The sequence below is a fragment of the Schistocerca nitens genome, chromosome 11, assembly GCF_023898315.1.
Source record: "Schistocerca nitens isolate TAMUIC-IGC-003100 chromosome 11, iqSchNite1.1, whole genome shotgun sequence".
Lineage (NCBI taxonomy): Eukaryota > Metazoa > Arthropoda > Insecta > Orthoptera > Acrididae > Schistocerca > Schistocerca nitens.
In genome coordinates, this window is record NC_064624.1 from 109528286 (window position 1) to 109553927 (window position 25642).

Here is a 25642-nt window from a genome sequence, read left to right on the forward strand (position 1 = left end):
GAGGCATATGAGGAAGACGAAGGGTTACTATTTGCTGCTGGAGTCGCAGATTGATCGGAAAGCATTTTACATTATTGTTAACTTCCTAGAATTTCTAGTTCCCGTGAATTTATTTTTCAAAAGCGTTCATCTCGAAATGACTTTTTTGACGTTTGCGTGCAATCTAACTAAAAAAGTAGAGAACCGATCATTATGAAATTTGATAGTATGATTCTTTATAAAATTACGAAATATTTGAACCACCGTGTGAGACGATATCATGGTTTTAAGGGTATTTTTCTATGCTTAATTAGAGAAAAACTATCCTGAAAAACGAAGTAAATTGTTCCAACGCCTGCAGACATTTTAATATTCATTATTTTCACCTGCACTGAGCTTCATATTCTTAGAAAATAAGCTATTAATGTGAAATCAAACTTTTTGATTTCAGATGAAAATCGGAATGGCTGCACTGCACGCAATTGGAGAACTATACTCACAATCTTCAGCGGACATCACAGCCTAACTTTGTTAAAAAATGGTGCAAATGGCTCTGAGCACTATGGGACTTAACATCTGTGGTCATCAGTCTCCTAGAACTTAGAACTACCTAAACCTAACTAACCTAAGGACATCACACACATCCATGCCCGAGGCAGGATTCGAACCTGCGACCGTAGTAGTCGCGCGGTCCCGGACTGAGCGCCTAGAACCGCTAGACCAGCCTAACTTTGTTAATTTTGGCTGAAATTATTCAATAAAATTCACAAAAACTGTTCGAAATATGAATTAAGTGATATAAAAATTGCTTATAATTCTGATTAAATCTTCCCACCCCAAAAGAATCTCGAAAATTCGGTGTCAAACAGCTTCCTCGTGTTGTTTCCCCTCTCAATCACAAGATTATCGACATCTTTATACACTTTCAGGCGCGAACGCCTTCTCCTCCAACAGGAAGAATATAGAAAAGGCCAAGGACTGTTTGGAACAGCGAGAGAAATGTAGCAGTCAAGATCTTCTCAATGTTGTAGATCTACAAATCTGGTCATCAATTGTAGGGCGCATCGCTGGACCGGGACCACTCTCATGGCTGGACGTAGTGCTGACGGCAAGTGAGAGACGCCTCCAGAGGGCGAGTAATTGTCTGTCCGGGGTGCGTATGTCGGAGAAGGAGAGAGAAAGGCCACTGAAATGAACACCTCGTGGTGGGCAAGTACGTCGCTACCGGGGAATGGAGTGGACTGAGGCTGGGAACGAACAGCATCTGATGTGGCCCACGTGGCTTTCTGCTAGTCAGAGGTTCCAGCCACACTGTTCCGCGATCGCTTATCTCAGTCTCTGCAATTTGGGGCTTCGTGCGATGGTTGAAAGGAGGGACCGTATTTCGCGGTGAAACAGTTTAGAAATACCGAATGCATCACTTTGCATTACGGTGCCAGAATGGCCACTGGGCGACAGAATACGCGATATTAATTCACTTACAGCCTTTGCGTAAGAGCAAGAATTCTTAGTGTTTCGGCTAAGATCACATGGCAGAAATAGTTCGAACGGCAGACCTATGCAAGGGTTATCGTTGTCGGTGCGGAGGGGTGAGGGGGAAGGAGTGGGGGAGGGAGGGGGTCTCGAGGAAAACTGCGGACAGAGTGGGTGGGAGGCGACAGCCCAGTCCAGCACAGGAGGCGAGTCTCGCTGCCGACCACCACTGCACTGGCTGCCGCGGCGCCCGACGTGTCTGGTGAGTCTCCACGTACTCCCTCCATCAACATACGGTAGGTAGATACTGTGCGTCTAACTTCCCTCTATTTGACATTCTTGTGTTCTCAGTGTTATCCACACTTAAAAGCGGCGGGTATGAAAACGGGGCAAAACTAAAGGGAGACTGAGATGTTTTTTACTTTTCCCAACTATTTTCCTCTACCTGTAGCGCGACAGCTCTTATTATGAACTCCTGTATTGTCTCACGTCAGCTATGATCTTTAGTAAATACACCTTCTTACAACACAATGTAAATAATGGTGCCGCCAGCATTAGTTATTATTGTACGGAGTTGGATGGTTTTGATACAGGTTCCAGAACGAATGTTGCTTTTGACGTATGCTTGTCGGACCTAAATGACAACTGAAGCAGGCGAGGCTTCCGCAATGAAATTTTCCCTCCGCACCAGAGTGTACCTAATATGAATCTTCCTGGCAGAGCACTTTCCCGCGAAAGGCAAATGTCCCGAATTCGAGTCTCGGTCCGGCACACGGTTCTGATCTGCCAGGACGTTTCAGGCGACAGTTGCTGGAGTGGGTTTAATAACGAATAAAAAAAAATTGGAGCTCTGGCAAGCTACTACCAACAGCATAGAGAACGCATTATTGTGGCCAAGATAAACACGAAGCCCACGCCTAGCTCAGTAGTATAAGTTTGTATGCTAACTAGATCCGCAGATGATGAAGAGATTGGTGAAATGTATGATGAGATAAAAGAAATTACTTAGACAGTGAAGGCAGACGAAAATTTAATAGTCATGGGTGACTGGAATTCGATAGTAGGAAAAGGAAGAGAATGAAATGTAGTAGGTGCATATGGAATGGGGGCAAGGAATGAAAGAGGAAGCCATCTGGTAGAATTTTGCACAGAGCATAACTCAATCATTGCTAACACTTGGTTCAAGAATCATGAAAGAAGGGTGTATACATGGAAGAGGCCTGGAGATACTGGGAGGTTTCAGATAGGTTATATAATGGTAAGACAGAGATTTAGGAACCAGGTTTTAAATTGTAAGACATTTCCATCGAGCAAATGTGGACTCTGAACACAATCTATTGGTTATGAACTGTAGATTAAAACTGAAGAGACTGCAAAAAGGTGGGAATTTAAGGAGATGGGACCCGCATAATCAGACAGAACCAGAGGTTGCAGAGAGTTTCAGGGAGAGTATTAGGGAACGATTGACAAGAATGGAGGAAAGAAATACAGTAGATGAAGAATGGGAAACTTTGAGAGATGAAATAGTAAAGGCAGCAGAGGATCAAGTAGACCAAAAGACGAGCGCTAGTAGAAACCCTTGGGTAACAGAACAAATATTGAATGTAATTGATGAAAGGAGAAAATATAAAAATGCAGTAAATGAAGCGGGCAAAAAGGAATATAACGTCTCAAAAAAAGAGATCGACAGGAAGTGCAAAATGGCTAAGCAGGGATAGCTAGAGGACAAATGTAAGGATGTAGAGACATATATCACTAAGGGTAAGATAGGTACTGCCTATAGGATAATTAAAGAGACCTTTGGAGGAAAGAGAACCACTTGTATGAATATCAAGAGCTCAGATGGAAACGCAGTTCGAAGCAAAGATGAGAAAGTAGAAAGTTGGACGGAGTATGTAGAGGGTCTATACAAGGGCGATGTACTTGAGGACAATATTCAGGGAATGGAAGAGGATGTAGATGAAGATGAAATGGGAGATATGATACTACATGAAGAGTTTGACAGAGCACTGAAAGATCTACGTCTAAACAAGGCCCAGGGCGTAGACAAAATTAAATTAGAAGTACTGATAGCCTTGGGAGAACCAGCCCTGACAAAACTCTACCATCTGGTGAGCACGATGTATGACACTGGCGAAATACCCTCAGACTTCAAGGAGAATATAATAATTCCAATCCCAAAGAAAGCAGGCGTTAAAAGATGTGAAAATTACCGAACTATCAGTTTAATAAGTGACAGCTGCAAAGTACTAACAAGAATTATTTACAGACGACTGTAAAAACTAGTACAAGTCGACCTCGGAGAAGGTCAGTTTGGATTCCGTAGAAATGTTGCAACACGTGAGGCAATACTGACCCTACACTTACCTTAGAAAGATTAAAGAAAGGCAAATCTACGTTTATAGCATTCGTAGACTTAGAGAATGCTTTTGACAATGTTGATTGGAATATTCTCTTTCAAATACTGAAGGGGGCAGGGGTAGAATAGTGAAAGGCTATTTACAATTGGTACAGGAACCAAATGGCAGTTGTAAGAATTGAGGGCCATGAAAGGGCAGTGGTTGGGAAGGGAGTGAGACAGGGTTGTAGCCTATACCCGATGTTATTCAATCTGTATATTGAGCAAGCAATTTCCGTAGTCTCCTTCGGAAACTTAGTGTGCAGTTTTATTCCTTTACTTAAAATTATGCTTATTTTTTCTTGCTAAAGTAAGTTCCGTCTTCATCTTGTTCCAGCTCTTCGGACAGTAAAAGCGAATGTCATCTATCATGTGTACAACTTGTTTGTTAATGTACACACACGGTGCACTTAAGACCCCAGTGTTTTGAACAGATCTTTGCAATCACCTCCAGTTCTACGCTTGGTTACTTATGATATGACACTTTTCTGCAGTTTTGAAAATTGTGTTCGTATTTTGTACATTTGATTCCCAGAAGAGAATATTATAATCAAGATTTGAGCGTACATATGAACAGTATGTAACTACAAGATGCTGGCTGTTATACACTGAAGAGTCGAAGAAACTGGTAGCGTGCAGGGCTCCCTCGAGTGCGCAGAAGTGCCGCAACACGACGTGCCACAGACTCGACTAATGTCTGAAGTAATGCTGAAGGGCATAGACACCATGAATCCTGCAGGGCTGTCCATAAATCCGTAGGAGTACGAGAGTGTGGTGATCTCTTCTAAACAGCACGTTGCAAGGCATCCCAGATATGCTCAATAATGTTCATATCTGGAATTGTCCTGCTGGAATAGGACAACCCCGTAGGAATGCACAACGGACGTGAATCGGTGGAGGTGAGCAGACAGGATTCTTACGCACACGTCACCTGTTAGTGTCGGATTTAGATATATGTGGGGTTCCATATCACTCCAACTGAACATGACCCACACTATTACAGAGCCTGAACGAGCTATAACAGTCCCCTGCTGAAATGCCGGGTCCATGGATTCAAGAGCTTGTCTCCATAATCGTACTCGTCCGTCCGCTCGATATAATCTGAAACGAGACCCACCCGACCAGGCTACAAGTTTGCAGTCGTCAGTAACACAATTTCGGTATTGAGAGGTCCAGGCGAGACGAAAATCTTTGTGCTGTGCTGTCATCAAGGTTACACAAGCGAGCCTTCGGCTCCGAAAGGCCGTATCAATCACGTTTCGTTGAATGGTTCGGTCACTGACACTCGCATTGAAATCTGCAGAAATTTGGGGAATGGGTGCACTTCTGTCAAGATGAATGATTCTATTCAGTCATCATTGGTCCCATTCTTCCAGGATCTTGTTCCGGCCGCAGTGATGTAGCATATTTGATGTTTTACTGGTCTCCCGGTATTCACGGTAGGCTCGTGAAATCGTCGTACTGGAAAACCCCCACTTCATCGCTGCCTCGGAGATGCTGTGTCCATCCCTCGTGCGCCGAACTGTAACTTCACGTTCAAACTCACTTGAATCTTGATGAAGTGCCATTGTAGCATTAGTAACCGATGTAAAAACTCCGTCAGACACTTGTTGTCTTATGTAGGCGTTGACGACCACAGCTCCGTATTCTGCCTTTTAGAAGTATCTCTGTATTTGATTACATATGCCTATACCAGTTTCTTTGGTGCTTCAGTGTGTAATGACGGCGGGTCTCTAAGGGAAAAGGATGCTGAATACATCACGTAGCAAGTACCTTTCGCTGTTCAACTGAGATTCAGTATTCATCCCTAGAAGCTTTTCATTTGCTACATTGTCTATAGAGGTGCCACTACATTTAAATGAATAGGATCACTTTCCCTCTTCAAACTGAAATTCATGACGTTTGTTCTCTTTATGTTAAATGTCACATTATTGCTTATTTTCCGACTGTAAAACTCCTTAAGGGCCTTGTTTGCTCCCTCTACAAGGAGTTCCCTACTTTTCTCAGAGATCAGCAAAGATATTATTTCTCCATGACTGTCAGTAGTGGGAGAGCCTTCGATGTATATCAGGAAGAGTATTGTTCCTAAAATGCTACCCTCAGGCACTCTTGTATTAATATGTTTTGACTCTGATAAATGCTTTACTAAGACCTTAGGCTTGTTTGAGGTATGTGTTATCTGTATGATTTTTTACCCTGTGTGATAGGTATGGTCAGAACCAGTCACTAGCTACTGCTCTTATCACTAATGTTTCAACCTTATTTAGTAGAATGTTATGGTCAACAGTATCACAAGCAATCGAATCATCTAAAAACTACGTGTGACACACTTATCTTTGTCAAGAGCATTAAGTTATGATTACACTATGGCTCATTCTATACTCCTACTACTTCGAGAGTCAAACAATTATTCTCTTAAAATGTATTTATTCAAGTAACTCATTAATCTTTCATAAATGTTCATATTTTCCAGAATGGTCGCAACAGCGCAATGGGCCACAAATTTTCTATACTGTCTGCTTACCTCTCTTTAGCAGGGGTGCAAATCTTGCCTGTTTTAAACATTCTGGAAATTTCCCTGATGTTAAGAACTCGTCTGTCGTGTGTATTAAGGGAGCATGTACACTCTCTATGCAGTGTTTCAGTACACACATTGTTACTTCATCTAATCTTTTTGACCTTTCATATTTTAGTTTTGCATAGTTTTACTAGCTTCTTGCTCTGTTGTTCTAGCAACAAAAGTGTACTTATGACTTTTTGCCGCAGTTAGCAACGTTTTTAAATCTTTCGCCACGTGCGATAAAGATTTAATAATTCTGGCTGAGGTACAGAAGCATTTGGAAAGATTTCTTAACAACTGCTGTTATTCATTTATTTTTATGAAACATTTTTAGTGATTTGGGTGCTTTTCAAAAGGTCTTTTGAAAATTCAATTTAAATAATGATGAGAATATAGACGATTTTACATTTACATTCGTTTCTCATTACAATTCATCCCAGGTTTGGTTTGCTGGTTCTTTTGGAAAATCTTGTACTTTGATTTCTGATAAATATGTTTCATAAGTTTGGAGTTTAGGGAATTTTCCATACCCGATTTTACTGTTATTTGACAGAAACGCTTTGATAATCTAAGATCTTGTACAGCTATTTCACACTTTTCTCTGTCTATACTTTTGGCCACATGGTCAATCACTGATCCCTTTGTTGTAGTAGCCATTGTTGTACTATTGACCAACTGGGACATCCCTAAACTCTGAAGGATGTTTGTGGGGATGCTACTAGTTTCTTTTGTGATACTCGTCTTCATGTTTATGTCTTCACACAACAATATGTAGACTATTCTACTTGAGATTTTAGCTGGTACTTATGTTAATTTATTGAGGAAAATGTCCGCACTATCACCAGGAGATCGAGATAAACACATACATATTGATTAATTTCTTGGCCATTAAATAGCCGATGTAGCAGAGTTTTTCTGTACTTATCGTGCTAAGGTCATATGTTGCTTCGAATTCTGATCCTTTTCTGAAATAAATACATGACCGTCCGCCATATGAAGGAGTCATACAATAAGAGTCTATCCTTTCATCCAACGAAAATACTGCATGTTCTGTATCTGTGACTCTACACAAATGCTAAGAGACGCCCCTGGTAGCTGAGTGGTCAGCACGACAGAATGTCAATCCAAAGGGCCCGGGTTCGATTCCCAGCTGGGTCGGAGATTTTCTCCGCTCAGGGACTGGGTGTTGTGTTGCCCTAATCATCATCATTTCATCCCCATCGACGCGCAAGTTGCCGAAGTGGCGTCAAATCGGAAGACCTGCACCAGGCGAACGGTCTACCCGACGGGAGGCGCTCGTCACACGACATTTCATTTCAGTGACAGAAAGTATTGTACAGTTGAACGATTACACTCAAGATAAAATATCTGTATTTTATTTTGTATCTATTACATGTTTATTTCTTATTCAATCTACCCATCTAATCTTCTGCGTCCTCCTGTTGCACCACATTTCAAAATGTACCATTATCTCCTTGTCTGAACTATTCATCCTACACGTCTCACTTCCAATTACGGCTGCACTCGTAACAGATACCACTAACTGGCACTTAAATTGATATCAGATCTTAATAGATTCCTTCCTTTCAGTAATTCTTTTCGTGATGTTCCAGTCAGCATTTTATATCCCATCTACATTGGCAATCAACAATTATTTTCCTCTCCGTATAACAAAGTTTAGCAACTGCTTTTACTTACTCATTTCCTAGCCTAATTCTCTAGTCATCACTTCATATAATTCGACGACATTTCAGAACTATTGTTACACTTTTATTCATGCTCATTTTACACCCTATTTTCAAGACTGTATCCATTATGTTCAACTGATCTTTCAAATCATTTGCTGTTTATGACATAATTACAGTTTCGTCAGATAACCTTCAATTTTACAATTCCTCTCCCTTAGTTTTTTATTTCCTTGCTCAATTTGTCCTTGGTTTCTTCACAAGACACTCAATGTGCAGATTCAATTACGTACGCTAAAGGCTTCAAAGCTATCGTTTCATGTCCTTATAACTGCAGTTCAATTTCTGTACAAGGTGTAGATAACGTTCCATTTCCTTTTTTTTACTTCTAATACAATACAATTAGAAGTAATTCTGATACAATTAGACCCCCCCATGAACCATGGACCTTGCCGTTGGTGGGGAGGCTTGCGTGCCTCAGTGATACAGATAGCCGTACCATAGGTGCAACCACAATGGAGGGGTATCTGCTGAGAGGCAAGACAAACGTGTGGTTCCTGAAGAGGGGCAGCAGCCTTTTCAGTAGTTGCAGGGGCAACAGTCTGGATGATTGACTGATCTGGCCATGTAACACTAAAAAAAAAAAAAAAAAGAACAGCCTTGCTGTGCTGGAATTGCAAACAGTTGAAAGCAAGGGGAAACTGCAGCCGTAATTTTTCCTGAGGGCAGGCAGCTTTACTGTATGGTTAATGATGATGGCGTCCTCTTGGGTAAAATATTCCAGAGGTAAAATAGTCCCCCATTCAGATCTCCGGGCGGCGACTACTCAAGAGGACGTCATTATCAGGAGAAAGAAAACTGGCGTTCTACGGATTGGGCAGGTAGGTTAGAATATTTAAAAAGGGAAATGGATAGGTTAAAGTTAGATATAGTGGGAATTAGTGAAGTTCGGTGGCAGGAGGAACAAGACTTTTGGTCAGGCGAATACAGGGTTATAAATACTAAGTCAAGTAGGGGTAATGCAGGAAAAGGTTTAATAATGAGTAAAAATATGAATGTGGGTAAGCTACTACAAACAGCATAATGAACGCATTATTGTGACCAAGATAGACTCGAAGCCCACGCCTACTACAGTAGTACAAGTTTGTATGCCAACTAGCTCTTCAGATGACGAAGAACTTGAAGAAATGTATGACGAAATAAAAGAAATTATTCAGATAGTGAAGGGAGACGAAAATTTAATAGTAATGGGTGACTGGAATTCGGTAGTAGGAAAAGGGAGAGAAGGAAACGTAGTAGGTGAATGTGGATTGTGCCTAATAAATGAAAGAGGAAGCCACCTGGTAGAATTTGGCACAGAGCACAACTTAATCATAGCTAACACTTGGTTCAAGAATCATATAAGAAGATTTATACATGGAGGAAGCCTGGAGATACTGGGAGGTTTCAGATAGGTTATATAATGGTAAGACAGAGATTTAGGAACCAGGTTTAAATTGTAAGACATTTACAGGGGCAGATGTAGACTCTGACCACAATCTATTGGTTATGAACTGTAGATTAAAACTGAAGAAACTGCAAAAAGGTGGGAATTTAAGGAGATGGGACCCTCATAATCAGACAGAACCAGAGGTTGCAGAGAGTTTCAGGGAGAGCATTAGGGAACGACTGACAAGAATGGAGGAAAGAAATACAGTAGATGAAGAATGGGTAACTTTTAGAGATGAAATAGTAAAGGCAGCAGAGGATCGAGTAGACAAAAAGACGAGCGCTAGTAGAAACCCTTGGGTAACAGAACAAATATTGAATGTAATTGATGAAAGGAGAAAATATAAAAATGCAGTAAATGAAGCAGGCAAAAAGGAATATAATGTCTCAAAAATGAGATCGACAGGAAGTGCAAAATGGCTAAGCAGGGATAGCTAGAGGACAAATGTAAGGATGTAGAGACATATATCACTAGGGGTAAGATAGGTACTGCCTATAGGATAATTAAAGAGACATTTGGAGGAAAGAGAACCACTTGTTTGAATATCAAGAGCTCAGATGGAAACCCAGTTGTAAGCAAAGAATGGAAAGCAGAAAGGTGGAAGGAGTGTACAGAGGGTCTATACAAGAGCGATGTACTTGAGGACAATATTATGGAAATGGAAGAGGATGTAGATGAAGATGAAATGGTAGATATGATACTGCGTGAAGAGTTTGACAGAGCACTGAAAGACCTGAGTCGAAACAAGGTCCCAGGAGTAGACAACATTCCATTAGAACTACTGACGGCCTTGGGAGAGCCAGTCCTGACCAAATTCTACCATCTGGTGAGCAAGATGTACGAGACAGGCGAAATTCCCTCAGACTTCAAGGAGAATATAATAATTCCAATCCCAAAGAAAGCAGGTGTTGACAGATGTGAAAATTACCGAACTGTCAGTTTAATAAGTCACAGCTGCAAAATACTAACGCGAATTCTTTACAGATGAATGGAAAAACTAGTAGAAGCTGACCTCGGGGAAGATCAGTTTGGATTCCGTAGAAATATTGGAAGACGTGTGGCAATACTGACCCTACACTTATCTTAGAAGCTAGATTAAGGAAAGGCAAACCTACGTTTCTAGCATTTGTAGACTTAGAGAAAGCTTTTGACAATGTTGACTGGAATACTCTCTTTCAAATTCTGAAGGTGGCAAGGGTAGAATATAGGGAGCGAAAGGTTATTTACAATTTGTATAGAAACCAAATGGCAGTTATAAGAGTTGAGGGGCATGAAAGGGAAGCAGTGGTTGGGAAGGGGGTGAGACAGGGCTGTAGCCTCTCCCTGATGTTATTCAATTTGTATATTGAGCAAGCAGTGAAGGAAACAAAAGAAAAATTCGGAGTAGGTATTAAAATCCATAGAGAAGCAATAAAAACCTTGAGGTTCGCCGATGACATTGTAATTCTGTCAGAGACAGCAAAGGACTTGGAAGAGCAGTTGAACGGAATGGGCAGTGTCTTGAAAGGAGGATATAAGATGTACATCAACAAAAGCAAAACGAACATAATGGAATGTAGTCGAATGAATTCGGGTGATGCTGAGGGAATTAGTTTAGGAAGTGAGACACTGAAAGTAGTAAAGGAGTTTTGCTATTTGGGGAGCAAAATAACTGATGATGGTCGAAGTAGAGAGGACATAAAATGTAGACTGGCAATGGGAAGGGAAGCGTTTCTGAAGAAGAGAAATTTGTTAACATCGAGTATAGAATTAAGTGTCAGGAAGTCATTTCTGAAAGTATTTGTATGGAGTGTAGCCACGTATGGAAGTGAAACATGGACGATAAATAGTTTGGACAAGAAGAGAATAGAAGCTTTCGAAATGTGGTGCTACAGAAGAATGCTGAAAGTTAGGTTGGTAGATCACATAAGTAATGAGGAGGTGTTGGATAGGATTGCTGAGAAGAGAAGTTTGTGGCACAACTTGACTAGAAGAAGGGATCGGTTGGTAGGACATGTTCTGAGGCATCATGGGATCACCAATTTAGTATTGGAGGGCAGCGTGGAGGGTAAAAATCGTAGTGGGAGACCAAGAGATGAATACACTAAGTGAGATTCAGAAGGATGTAGGTTGCAGTAGGTACTGGGAGATGAAGAAGCTTGCGCGGGATAGAGTAGTGTGGACAGATGCATCAAACCAGTGTCAGGACTGAAGACCACATCAACAACAGCAATACAATCAGGAACTGAGAAGAGACAATTCCAAATCTAGGAACGCTTCGCTCCTGAAATGACATACGGTACACTGCTTCTAGAAGAGTAGAAAATTCTTTCGCATACTCTAAATAGAAACAGATTGACATTCTGTCAGATCCAGTGGGTATTCCTCTGTAGAGTGATGTCAGTAGTTTTTGTGCCCAATGGACGTTTATTTCGGCATATGTCATTCAGGCGCTCACTTGACGAATTAAATAAGGAACCACTGTAAGATCTTCCTCAGAGAAACAATTTTGGAAAAAAGTGTAGTATGTCGGTTATCTCTGTCATCCCCCATTTCGATGCCGTAATGTGGGGACTTATCACTTCAATATTTTCACTGACCTAACAGAAGGATAAAACTACTCAGCATTTTATTTGAAGTCAGCAGATGTAATGTATCTTTCCAATTCGTTGAATCATACAGCTTATTTTCTTTTGTCCACAGGACTTGCAGAGCAGTAGAATTGAGTTGCTTCATTAAATAATTTATTTTTCCTATTTTAGAGTTCTGTACTGTGAGTAGGAAACTTCGTATTACGCTACAGTCAAAAGAATTCGCGAATTTACATATAACAAAACTTTCGGCTCGGTGTTCAAAGGAGATAAATCCTAAGCTGTACAATTTTTTTACAAATGAGTCTCTTCCCTACCTTCTGGCAGCGGTGTCTGGACGTCGCAAGGCCGGAATATCTGACCTGCACTGCGGCTGACTCGCCTTTATGTGTCACAGAAGTTAGTCACACACTGGTGTTTTAATGCGCCGGTACGCAGATAAGAAATGATCAATTTGTCTAACAGTTTATAGGATGTTTAGCGGAGTATTGAGAAATGGACTGAACAATCAAAACCGTAGGGATAATAAAGTTGACTAACACAATCGAATTACAGTTCATCATTCATAAATATTTATTGATATTACTGAAAGATCTGTGAATGGTGATCTCACTTCATTGTGGATTCTAAGCAAAGTCATTAACAAATAATCATAAATAAAGTGCAGGAGTACAGCGTAAAAGCAGAACATATCCTTGCAGATTTCTTTTTTTCTCAAAGCTGTAATTATCAAAACTATGTGCAAACATTTCAAGAAATTTTGATCCTTCACACGATGCAAAACATCGTTCACTGCTCACATGCAACCAATAACACAGCTGTAGCAAAATAATCTACAGGGTCAGAATTATTCAACTGTATTAGAAAAATCGCGAATTAGTCACAAGCTGTCGGGCGTGCAGCATGTGAATATGACTACTGATATTCGTCCATGGGTTATGAGACGTTCGATATGCCTGCCATAATTGTCGATGATGTGGTGCACACGAAAAGTGCAATTCTGCATGGCCCGCTGTCGATGACCTCCTGAATGGCTGTCTTCGTTTAAGCAGTGGTCTTGGGGTTACTGCTGTACACCTTGTCTTTAATATAGCCGCACAATGAGGAGTCGCATGTGATCAGGTCCGGAGAATATGGCGGCCAGTAGAGACCCTTGAGACCCCAGAGCCAGAATGCGGTCCCCAAAGTGCTTCTCATGGACATCAGACACTCTCCTGCTTCGATGGTATCGAGCTCTGCCTTGCACGAGTCACATCTTGTCGAAATCAGGGTGTCTTTGGATAATGGGGATGAAATCGTTTTCCAAACCCTTCACGTACCGTTCGGCAGTCACCGTGCCATCGAGGAGTACCGCACCGATTACTACGTGACCCGTTGAGGGTGGAGAGATTTCTCGACTGCGGAGTGCGGATTCTCAGTCCCCCAAATGCGCTTGTTTCGCCTATCGACGAATCTACGCAAATTAAAGTGGGCTTCGTCGCTAAAGCAAACCAAACGCATGCGGATATTAATTCCCATCATGCCCCGTGGCTAACCGTGCAGTTTTAACGTCCTAAAGCAAACCGTTGACAAGTTATGGCGATTTTATTGCTGTCCGCGGCGGTATAGCGGTTCTAGGTGCGCAGTCCGGAACCGCGCGACTGCTACGGTTGCAGGTTCGAATCCTGCCTCGGGCATGGATGTGTGTGATGTCCTTAGGTTAGTTAGGTTTAAGTAGTTCTAAGTTCTAGGGGACTGATGACCTCAGATGTTAAGTCCCATAGTGCTCAGAACCATTTGAACCTTTTTTTTTTTTTTTTGCGATTTTATTTCATTCAGTTCAATAATATTGCAAGTTCGTTTCTGCCGTGGTTCTCACTAGTACGAAGCTAGAGGTCCAACAAGTGTTCCAAAATAAATCATCGAAACTGTATTTATAGTATTCCAAATCCTGCAGGAAGCGTGGGACAGAGCTCAGTAAATTAATGGAAGTCCAGCGCTCTGCACCCAGAAAGAGTTTGCGTTAACTCGCCGACCTGATCTGTCTACAGGTTTACCTCTCGTGAGATCACCGGAACGACACTCCCAGACAGGAAGCTGCCGAAACTCGAACGACGGAACACCAAATACCGAATGAACCGAAAGACGCAAAGAGAACACGTGCAGTGATCCACGCCCTTCCACATTCTCTGTGGCATTGCCCAACACTGAGTCGGCGTTGACACTGAGTAACATTCATATTTAAGGCTGTCCCACATACGTACTTTACATTAAATTCAAAATAGTTAAATTCAAAATAATCTTAGTCGTCACGGACATTTTGTGGCCACTCGAAGCATGATCAGTGTGATATTACATAAGATATTAACAAAAACGTAAATCATATTCAAGTAAGTCGTTCTGTGCACACACGGAATATGCTACTTAGAGATATACGATTAACGTGTCGCTAATGTAAGAGGAGTGCCAATCCGCCATCTGTTCATTTGTTCTCTAAGAAGTTACATAAAGTGGAGCTTTTCCTTTTTCATTTAGAATTTTCACTAATGCCCATTTCCATTAATCAGTAAACCTTGGATTAAATAGCATTCTACATCAGCTACAGTAATCATCATCGATTATGATTACGTTTGAATCTAAATATCTCAACCTTCCCTTTATTACGTGCAACTGTGGCAAGTTCAGAGTATTGGCACATTTACAAAACCGTAATGCTACAAAACAGAGCAAGTTGCGTAAATGAAATCTGGTTTTTGTAGTGTTTAGCTTTGAGGTGACACCTCATATGCTACTACAGCTCGAAGAGCGTGTTACTTGTTAATTGTCAGTGGCCTCTGACAATAACCGTAATCAAAAGCTTCGTAAATGTTGTAATAATTGTCACAAAATTGTGATCAATGTTGCGGTGAGGTCATTTCTTCACCAATATCTCTGTGATATCTTCGGTTTCATGACAGATTGCCCCCATTCGAGTCAGCACTCAGTTGCCACCATATACAGGGTATATCAAAAATATTTATCCTATTTGACACGTCTATATTTCTGTAACTAATAAACATACACAATGACTTTTGTGTTTTGATGAACGGAAAACTCAAAATTTTTTTTTCCATTCCTTCTGATAAGTGTTCAATATGCCGGCCTTGAAATGTACGGCATATTTCAGTGCTGTATTCAGATTGTTCCCACACTGCAGCGGGCACGTCTTGAGTTACAGCTTCCACAGCTGCTGTTATGCGATGTCTCGGTTCATTCACTGTTGTTGGTAATGGAGGGACATGAACGGAGTCTTTCATAGATCCCCTCTAGAAATAATCACATACAGTCAGGTCCGGTAACCTTGGAGGCAAGAATGTAAGGCTGAATCATTTGGTCCAGTACGGCCAATCCATCGTTCGGTAATCCTTTGATTTATAAATTCCCGCACTTCCAGATGCCAGTGTGGCAGTGCCCCATCCTGTTGCTAAATGAAGTCGTTCGAATCAGCCTGCAAGTGTGGGATAGGAACTTTCTCCACCATATCGAAATATGTACCTCTTGTAACAGTGTTCTAGGCCAAGGGAAATCGGACGTACATCTTTTACTGTTCTAACTGCACAAAACACATTCAATTTTGGAGAGTCTCTCTCATGTTGTACCAGTTCATGTGGTTGTTCGCTACCCCATACTCTGACATAATGACGGTTCACACCTCTCCATTTAAATGGAATGTTGCCTCGTCACTAAACACTAAGCGTGGAAGAAAACTTTCATCCTCCATCTTGCTAAGACCTAGATGACAGAACTCCACACGTTGTCGTTTGTCACCTTCTCGAAGAGCTTGCGGTAGCTGAATGTTGTACGGTTTCGTAAGTAAACGTGTACGCATCACACGCCAGGCGGACATCGGGGGTATGTTAAGCTGTCGAGATGCACGGCGAACTGCTTGTGAAACTATGGCGGATGCTTTCGACGTGTGTGTCAGACACTCTGGGGTGACCTGGCGATTTGCCTTTACACAAACAACCTGTTTCTCGCCATAGGTCACGTCATCGACTACTGCTGAGTGCTGTAGGAGGATCCACATGATACACAGCACGAAAGTCACGCTGAATGGTTGTTACTGACACGCAGTTCGCAAAACGCTTTCCGTTGTCCCGACACCATTTTTGCTATTAGGAGAACTAAAGGTGGCGCACACTGCTGCTACCTAGTGGTAACCATGTAAAACTCGGTTGTTCACCCACATATCTCAAAGAATGGTTCAAATGGCTCGAAGCACTATGAGACTTAAAATTTGAGGTCATCAGTCCCCTTCACTTAGCACTACTTAAACCTAACTAACCTAACGACATCACACACATCCATGCCCGAGGCTGGATCCGAACCTGCGACCGTAGCAACAGCGCCGCTCCGCACTGAAGCGCCCAGAACCGCTCGGCCACTGTGGCCGGCTCACATATCTCAAATACCATAATAGCTATGATCTTTTTGAAATCGGATGACACTTTTTGATACACCCTGTGTTTCATAGAGCGCAGCTTCCACCAGCACCGCACTCGGATGTGCCCGCTGGCGTGTCCTTAGCCGCCTGAGGCTCGCCTAACTCGGCTAACGACACTGCTGTAGGCGAGACACAGCCCCCTGTCCCCCTCCAGCTCTGCATAATACAGCACCACATGTTGACACATACTGCAATTTCATTTGAAAAAGAGAGGCTGATCCCCATCCCCTGCAGTTAATACGAGTACGACGTCGCTCATCCAGCAGTTCCTCGCAGTTAGGCAGCTGCAAACATGATAACGATCTCTTAAATGGTTTCGAAACTGACGTAAACAGTTCAGCTGATCAGCCGGTATACAGGGTGACTCACGAAGGTATGCAAACATTTTAACATTATATTCTACAAGTAAAACTAAAGAAAAAAGTTCATATAATCATAGGTCCACAAATATTTAGCTACAGGGTTACGGCTCATAAGAGATTTTGTCTGAAATTTAGCAACTTCGCTAATATTAAGCCATCGCAAAACTGTACGAGGTTAAAGTAAAAAACTATTTTCATTTACTTTGTTGTTATTAATAAGGTGAATCTAATAAAACATTTTCCCACGAGGTATAACAGGCGAGACGTACTTGTAATTCCTTCAACAAGAAATGCCCCGCTTCCTCGAAGGTGTTCCACTAGCTACGCGATAGAAAATGTATTTTCAACATGACGGTGCGCCTCCACATTTCGCCAACGCCGTTGCTAAACGTTTAAATGATCATTTTCCTCAGAAATTGGTTGGTCGTGGCGCTACACGTCTGTGGCCACCCAGATCGCCCGATTTAACGCCAATGGATTTTTGTATGGGGATGGATGAAAGACATAGTTTGTGAGGAAAAAGTCAGTACACGTGAGGCATTACTTGCTCACGTTATGAATGCAATAGGCGAAATGAAGAACAACCCTGTGAAACTGAAACGAGCAACAAAATCTGTTCCTACACATGCAGCTAAAAGCACTGAACTCGGTGGAGACATTTTTGAACATTTATTTTGAATGTATTAAGAAATTGTATGTTCACTGTACAACTTCCTTAACAGTGAGATTTGTCTCTTCTGGTTTAACAGGAAGTCACGTGTGGTATGTGTGGTGTCACCGCCAGACACCACACTTGCTAGGTGGTAGCTTAAATCGGCCGCGGTCCATTAGTACATGTCGGACCCGCGTGTCGCCACTGTCAGGATCGCAGATCGAGCGCCACCACACGGCAGGTCTCGAGAGACTGACTAGCACTCGCCCCAGTTGTACGGACGACATTGCTAGCGACTACACGTACGAAGCCTTTCTCTCATTTGCCGAGAGACAGTTAGAATAGCCTTCAGCAAAGTCCATGGCTACGACCTAGCAAGGCGCATTAACCATATCTGGAGAGAGTCTCACTTGTATTATCAAGAGAAATGTACCACAATGAATTAAAGTTAAGTATACGAGAAGCTCCGTTCTTTTCTTTATAGCTTTCATCACGTATCCTGTTTCAGACTTAACGCCAGTCGGCGTGTGTGTACGCGTGCCTTTCGGTTACCCGTCACTGTGGACTGGCTGCCTTGTCAGTCCACTACAGTATGGTATTAATTAAAGCAGATTATCTGACACATTCATAGAGTTTCGGTCAACGTTATTAGCATTATTTTCCAAAATCAAATTCTCTACAACTTCTGTTAAATACTTTTGCGGAATCATCTGGAATTTATAAAACAAATTGGGCCAACTAGTTCGTAAATTGAAAACTTTATGAAATTACTTCTTTTCTTTTCTGGATGTTCTGGAAAATTACTGCAGATACACGCCTGGGACATGTTTTATTAGATTCACCAGACCAACAACAACAAGATAAATGTAAATCGTGCTTTACTTTAACCTCGTACGGTTTTGCGATGCCTTTATATTAGCGAAGTTGGTAAATTTCAGGCAAAAACCTTTATTAGCCGTAACTGCGTAAATAAACATTTGCGGACCTATGTTTATATGAACTTTTTTCTTTGATTTTACTTGTAGAATAACATATTAAAACAATTGTATATCTTCGTGAGTCACCCAGTATATTCGGAACAACGGAGTGGCAGCCGCCTCGTAAAATGGTGTAGTCCAGATTAATTTACGCTAATTTATTTATTATGAAGCTAGCTGCTAGAAAATGTCTTTGTAGGTTACACTTATTCCGTAAATTTCAGGTTGTTCAGCAGACTGCAAGTTTGGTGAGGTTATTTTGACAGAAGAGTTCCTTACTTGACCTGACACCTGAGACCTTCCGCCATGTTCTGCAGAAGCTTTAGTTGGTTCATCCGCATTTTTGTGGCGGTAGTCACATCTACTGGCTGCAGCCACCCAATTTCTGTTACAGGTAAAAATTTTACTTTGTTCGATCCATATGAGTCTGGGTATGACAGTAGATAACCATAAGAAATGAAATATATTTTTAATTTTTTCGTTGAGATTGTTACGAATTTCTCTTTCAGAATTCTATACAGAAGTCACCGCACATAGTTTAACAACCAACAAAGGTAAGTGTTTCATCCATTGCTGCTACAGACACCTCATGGTCCACGTGGTTCTTTTGGTACTAGTTTATTTAATCACGGTAGTCTTATCTGGTGGTTTGAGACGTCCTCGCCGGCGCCGTGGGAGGCGAGCGTGCGCAAGCTTCCCTCCAGCTGCCTGCGCCACCTGTTGCCTGCTTCTCGCCGTCGCGTGGCGGTCGTATTCAAACACACTGCATTGCTACTTGTTTTTAGAACGGCGAAAGAGGATGTGAGATAATTGTACACTAAATTAATCACAAATTATGTGATATCTCATTTGTTCAGAGATCTCTCTCGTCCAAGGGTCACACAAACTTGTATTTAGCACTGTTCGTTGCTCCTACATGATAGGCAATACGTACCTCACACGCTACTGTTTTTCCAGTAGCATAACTGGCAGAGTCGGGCGTGACCCACCCGTGGTACACGCCGGCGTGGACTTGGAATATCTGCTTTGGGTCAAGGGGAAATCACAAGAATTCTGCGACCGAACTACGCAACACCGTTGGGTATCGGTGTATCATTGCCTATGGTATTGTAGAAAGCTCCAGTTGGAATGCCATTTAGTCGTCATGTTGCACATACAGGGTGATTTTTACCACAGTGTACAGACCCTAGGGATTGATCGATGAGGGGATACGGAACAGAAATGTCTAACGAACTTATATCCGAAAATGCATGGTTTCCACGCTAGAGAATCTTTATTCAGTCGCTGTTACAAAGACTGCGGTATAATTCGCGCTGTACCACGCAGCGACAATTGCAGTGTGTGCTGAAAATCGTTTCCAACGCATGCGTGTATACGCGCCGTAGCGTGCTCTGTCTCACACGCTCACATCGATCAGGCTGCAGCCGAACAGTGTCAGAGGCAGGATGAATACGCTGCCCCAGTGTCTCCACGTCTAGAATGGACTTTTCATACGCGCTACTTCTTAGTTGACCCTGTAACCAGAAATGTGGCGGGTTGAAATCTTGTGAACGACCAGACCGTATAATGGGACCCCCTCGTCCGATCCTTCAACCACAGAAGGCGCGATTGAGATGCGTCCAGGCGTTAATGGCGAAGTGGGCTGGAGCACCATCGTGTAGCAGCCACATAACCCTTAGAATCATCAGTGCACTGTTTCCAACAAGTCACTCAGAAGAAACGCCGATATTTCCGACCTGTCAGGCGACGTGGGAGGAAGACTGGTCCCAAAATAGGTCGCCAATTATCCGAGCCCAGACATTCAGGCTACAACGATGCTGATGATTCGCTGTCGTCATACCATGGGCCTTCTGCATACCATCCCACATAGGCCTGTTGTAAAAGCTGAAGATACCACTCCACGTAAGGATGGCGTCATCTGTGAATAGGATGGATGACACATATCCCGGAATCGTGGTTACTTGGTGAAGAAACAGGTGACGAAACTGGTACAGATGTGGAAAGTCTGTCGTTAGTAAGCCCTGTACACGCTCTAACTGATAAGGGTAGTAACAGTTGTCATGCAGAACGTTTCACACGGTCGTCTGGCTTACCCTGTAGTGGTGGGCCAACTGCCTGGTACTCGCATGGCGGTCACCTTCCACAGTGTTCATTACATTTTCTTCCAAGTCAAGTGTCCGATCACTTCGGGTACGTCCTTCATGATTTCCTGCATCCTAATTCATGATGTGCGAGAAACAGTACCACCCTCTAGGAGGAAACCGTGAATACTGTAACCGTGGCTGCATGGAATTACACTGTAGCTTCTGTAACAAAGTATGATTCAATAAATGGTGCCTAGCATGCATTTCCGGACATCATTAGACATTTTTTGTTCCGTATACTCCCATTCATCGGCTCCTAGGGTTTGTACATGGAATTTTCACAAAAGTTTACCAACACTCTTTTAGTTGTGTGATGCTCAACACCGCACTTTTTTCCCATGGCTATTTACTCACATTTCCTCTATTTCCTTCGTGTCCGAGTAAAATCAGATTTGTCAAATTAATTTGCCTATAAAATTCAGGTCCCAAAACTTCACATCAAGTTTAAACATGTTCTTCGTGTCAACTGCATCAAAATCCGAGCTTGTGTTGCAATAAATTAAGTATTTTCGTACGCTGTGTGCCACGGGAAACGTACTTTGTGCTATAACGTCCGTTGCGTTTAACATTTCTCCTCGATAAAAACTTTGGACTAGCAACCCCATTCAAAGAAAAGTTTACCCAATATTTCATTGTGTATCAACGTGAATAAACGTAAATTTTTGAGAATTTTCGTAAGTTACCAATGATGTGTGTTGGTACGTCACAGAAAATCAGTGTGTGTGTAGTGCTTGTTGTAAGTAACATGTCGTGTTCTGTTGTCTGCATTTGCTGTAAAGTAACGATGATTTTGATTTTGTTTTCGACTACTACATCTAAACACTTTCAGGAAATTAGTAGCTTTTATAGACGGTGCTACTGCTGCTCTAAAGAAAATCTCGATTTGTGTTCAGACTGCTTCAGATCTTAACGGTAACTAGCTATCCTTCGAACTTAACTGGTCCAGAGTATAAAAAAGAATAAGCAGGATTACTTTAGCGATACTTGTTTGCTGTTCTGTAAGACATTACACCAACCATACTGCAGCCGCACTCTGTAAACTATCCTCGAAAGTGGGAAGAGCCAGCTGACATTCATAAGCTCGGATCAGTCGACTGGGAGCTGCTGTGCATGGGTGTTTCTGGAGAGTTGTCAACAGTCATCTATCAGATATACCACAGACACCTGAATTACTATCACCTCTTGCTGTCGCTTCTACAGGAAGTACGTGATCTGTCACTGCATATCTACTTGGCTGTCACCAGCTTCTACAAGAAGTACATGATCTGTCGCCGCTTATCCACTTGCAGTATGGCTTATGTCAGCAGCTTCTATGGGAAGTACATGATCTGTCGCCGCTTATCCACTGGACTGTCAGCACCTTCTACAGGAAGTACATGATCTGTCACTGCTTATCCACTGGACTGTCAGCAGCTTCTACAGGAAGTACATGATCTGTCGCCGCTTATCCACTGGACTGTCAGCAGTTTCTACGGGAAGTACATGATCTGTCGCTGCTTATCCACTGGACTGTCAGCACCTTCTACAGGAAGTACATGATCTGTTACTGCTTATCCACTTGGCTGTCAGCAGCTTCTACGGGAAGTACATGATCTGTCGCCGCTTATCCACTGGACTATCAGCAGCTTCTACGGGAAATACTTGATCTGTCACTGCTTATCCACTTGGCTGTAAGCAGCTTCTACAGGAAGTACATGATCTGTCACTGCTTATCCACTTGGCTGTCAGCAGCTTCTACGGGAAGTACATGATCTGTCGCCGCTTATCCACTGGACTGTCAGCAGCTTCTACAGGAAGTACATGAGCGGTCACTGCTTATCCACTTGGCTGTCAGCAGCTTCTACGGGTAGTACATAATCTGTCGCCGCTTATCCACTGGACTGTCAGCAGCTTCTACAGGAAGTACATGATCTGTCACTGCTTATCCACTTCTCTGTCAGCAGCTTCTACGGGAAGTACATGATCTGTCACTGCTTATCCACTGGACTGTCAGCAGCTACTACAGGAAGTACATGATCTGTCACCACTTGGCTCTGAGAAGCCTGTCAGTGGCAGGACTGGGCTCCATGCATCAGGGAGGACTCAGCGCGTCATACCCATCACCCTAACGAATGAGTCAATGACACGACTGGTACTTCTTATTTGTAACAACCATTTTTCGTAGTATGATGTAGCCTTTCTCATTGCACCTACTACTCCTCGAAAACGAAAGTTAACTGTCTCCAGTGAAGGTATATACTTGTTGCAAAACATGCTTCCTCCACACCACTTCTCTCTCTCTCATGACACTTGCTTCACACTCACCTACAGCCTTATTTAAAATCAATCAAGTTAAAATCTTTGCACTCTACTTCCTTTTTTTGAATCACTTGATTGCTGGACTCCTTACTCTGTACTGTCAGAAATCGAACTATTTCATTTTGCCAATGCTTTGTATCTTACTAGGTGCTACAAATAATAATCATAATAATAGTAATAATAATAATACTGTACACACCCTACAACAGAACAGGGGCCACTACATAATATGTGTTGAGTTAAAGTTTAATTTATTTCATTTATTTGAGGGTATGTGGTTTGTATATCTCGATTTCTCTATCATACGTGCATGGTACAAACTACTGTGCATTTTATGAGACATTTACCGTATGCAATTTAAGTGCCTCGATATCTCTACCATAGGTCCATGGTACAAAGTACAAACTACTGTGGATAGCAGGAGGATTATGTGTGGAAGATGAAGTCCATACATTCGTTTGGCAACTTCTATTTGCACCACATTGTGTAATTCGTTAACGCTATTATTTGAATATAACCATTAATTAATGGTAACTTGTGCAATAAGTATCACATCATTATGAAATAGTAATAATAAAAGTAATCTTTTGGAAATAATTTAGTATTGTGAGCGAAACACATTTAGACACATTTGTTTTCATCCCTCATAAATTTAATTTTATCCATTGCAGGAGGGGGGCTAATTATGCCTCTACTCTACACAATGTTGGGTGTTTTGAGATTGGAGAACGTCAGGATTTGGATCTAGCTATGCCCGCCATCTCGATGTTATGTTTCTAGAAAGTCATATCAGACCGTGATAGCAGTTAGTTGATCCGCTGTGAGTATCAGTTCCGGCAGAGAAACATGCTGGATTAGCGGTTAAGGGCAGAGTGATACAGATTTCAGGCGCAAAATATCGTTGTTTCCTTAAATAACTGCAGAAATCGGGACTGTGTGTTGAATACACTACCTTCTGACACTCTTAGTACTGTGCTAGATCTCCATTTTGATATTCTGCACAAGTAATTGTAGAAAGAGATTAACGATAAGAGGTCTGTTCCTTCTGGGCGTTTTGTACAAGCAAATAGGAAAGTTCTAAGGGGGGATGTAATAGATTTTGGTCCAAAAATGGATTTTTCAAAAATATTATTTTCTTCATCTACACAGTTTACTCTATTTTATCGTGATAGCGGTTTTAGAAATGCCATTAAATTGTTAAACTGATTAACTCTACACAGCCGGTACCTTTTCCAACAATTGGGAAACTGGTTGCTTCAGCGGAATATTTGTCAGTGTCAAAGCTATTTTCTTTCGGTTCCATTGGCTGACATCTATATCATTGCCTGAAAACTTTCTTGCATGTGGTTCATTTACGTTTTGACAACACTAACACATATTAGTAGGTGGAAGGTTTAATTCACAAATCCTTACGTGGGAGTCCAGGGTTACCATAAAAAAAGAGGAAGAAATGAGAAATGAAGAACGTAAGCTCTTAGTTTATCCAGTGACAAAGCACCAATGTACAATCTGTGTCTAAAAGACGATCGGTGTAAGTTGAACAATATAAAATGAGATGTATTCCCATAACACTCATTACCAGAATATGTTATGAATGCATTTAAACCCACATTCAAGTTTCTTGCAAGCCCTGATTTATTGAGGAACTGTTTTCACGGAAAGTCACAAAATTGCATATGAAAGCCTCAGTAATTTAATTTGGATTACATGCTCAAAAAGGACGTTCTGTGGACTTGAAGTACTTAAAATAGGTGTCTATTATTCCGTTATATGTTAAAATATAGGAAATGATGGCAGAATTGTTCTGAAGAGAGTTGGTACAGATCCTGCTGTGTATACAAGAAAAGCATTTTACACCATTAACGAGAGCAGGGTCAAGAAAGCTAACAGATCAATGTCTTACCTGCAAATACAGACCAGGCATAATCTAAGAGGAGAGAAGATAAACCTGGAGGATGAGGAATATCAGTATGGAGGATTTTAAAATTGAGGTAAGCTTATTATATTTAGAAGTATGAGAAGAAAATCTTTGAGCATCATTTTCTCTGTTTTACATTTTTTTTTTACTTTATTGGAAGCCTTGCCTCAAAAAGTATATGCTCTAATGCTATGAAATTTTCAGGAACTGTTCACAACGTTCTGCTGTCTCGTTGGAACTAAAAAATTCTGGATCCATCACTTACTTTCGGATATTCAGATGATTGTATGTAGAAAAAGGAAAATTGGATGCGCAAAATTAAAAACTCTTAATGATACAATTTGTACCACAATTAATAACTGTGGTTCAGTGGTCTTATAACCTTTTCAGGACACTACAATACAATTTTCAGATCAATTGCATGATAAGAATATGAGCTATGGCTTTTTATAAAAAAGACAATTAAAAATGAAAAATTCAATTTCTGGCAAAATATTAATCAAGCATATTTTATTATATTTTGCTGTTGAAACACAGCTCTTTTGCTTTATGCATACAAAATTTTAGATTGCACATTAATAAATATGGCGGTAATGATTTTTAAATATTTGTTACCATTTTCCGTTACATCCCCCCTTATAAAGTATTTTTAATGATTTTTACCTATTCACTTGC

General features: G+C 41.6%; 1 protein-coding gene across 3 annotated transcripts in view; it reads left to right on the forward strand.

The window, feature by feature from the left end:
- Positions 1 to 1634: 1634 nt before the first annotated feature.
- The window catches only part of LOC126213580 (uncharacterized), a 51536-nt gene continuing 27528 nt past the window's right edge, over positions 1635 to 25642 (forward strand). The window contains exons 1-3 of one of the 3 annotated variants that reach the window (XM_049941428.1): positions 1635 to 1714; positions 18832 to 19001; positions 19117 to 19161. In XM_049941428.1, the coding sequence (XP_049797385.1) occupies positions 18914 to 19001; positions 19117 to 19161 (133 nt within the window). In that variant the 5' untranslated portion in view covers positions 1635 to 1714; positions 18832 to 18913. Of the gene's footprint in view, positions 1749 to 18831; positions 19002 to 19116; positions 19162 to 25642 lie in introns of all 3 variants that reach the window. The other 2 variants (XM_049941429.1, XM_049941427.1) reach the window with 2 other exon arrangements.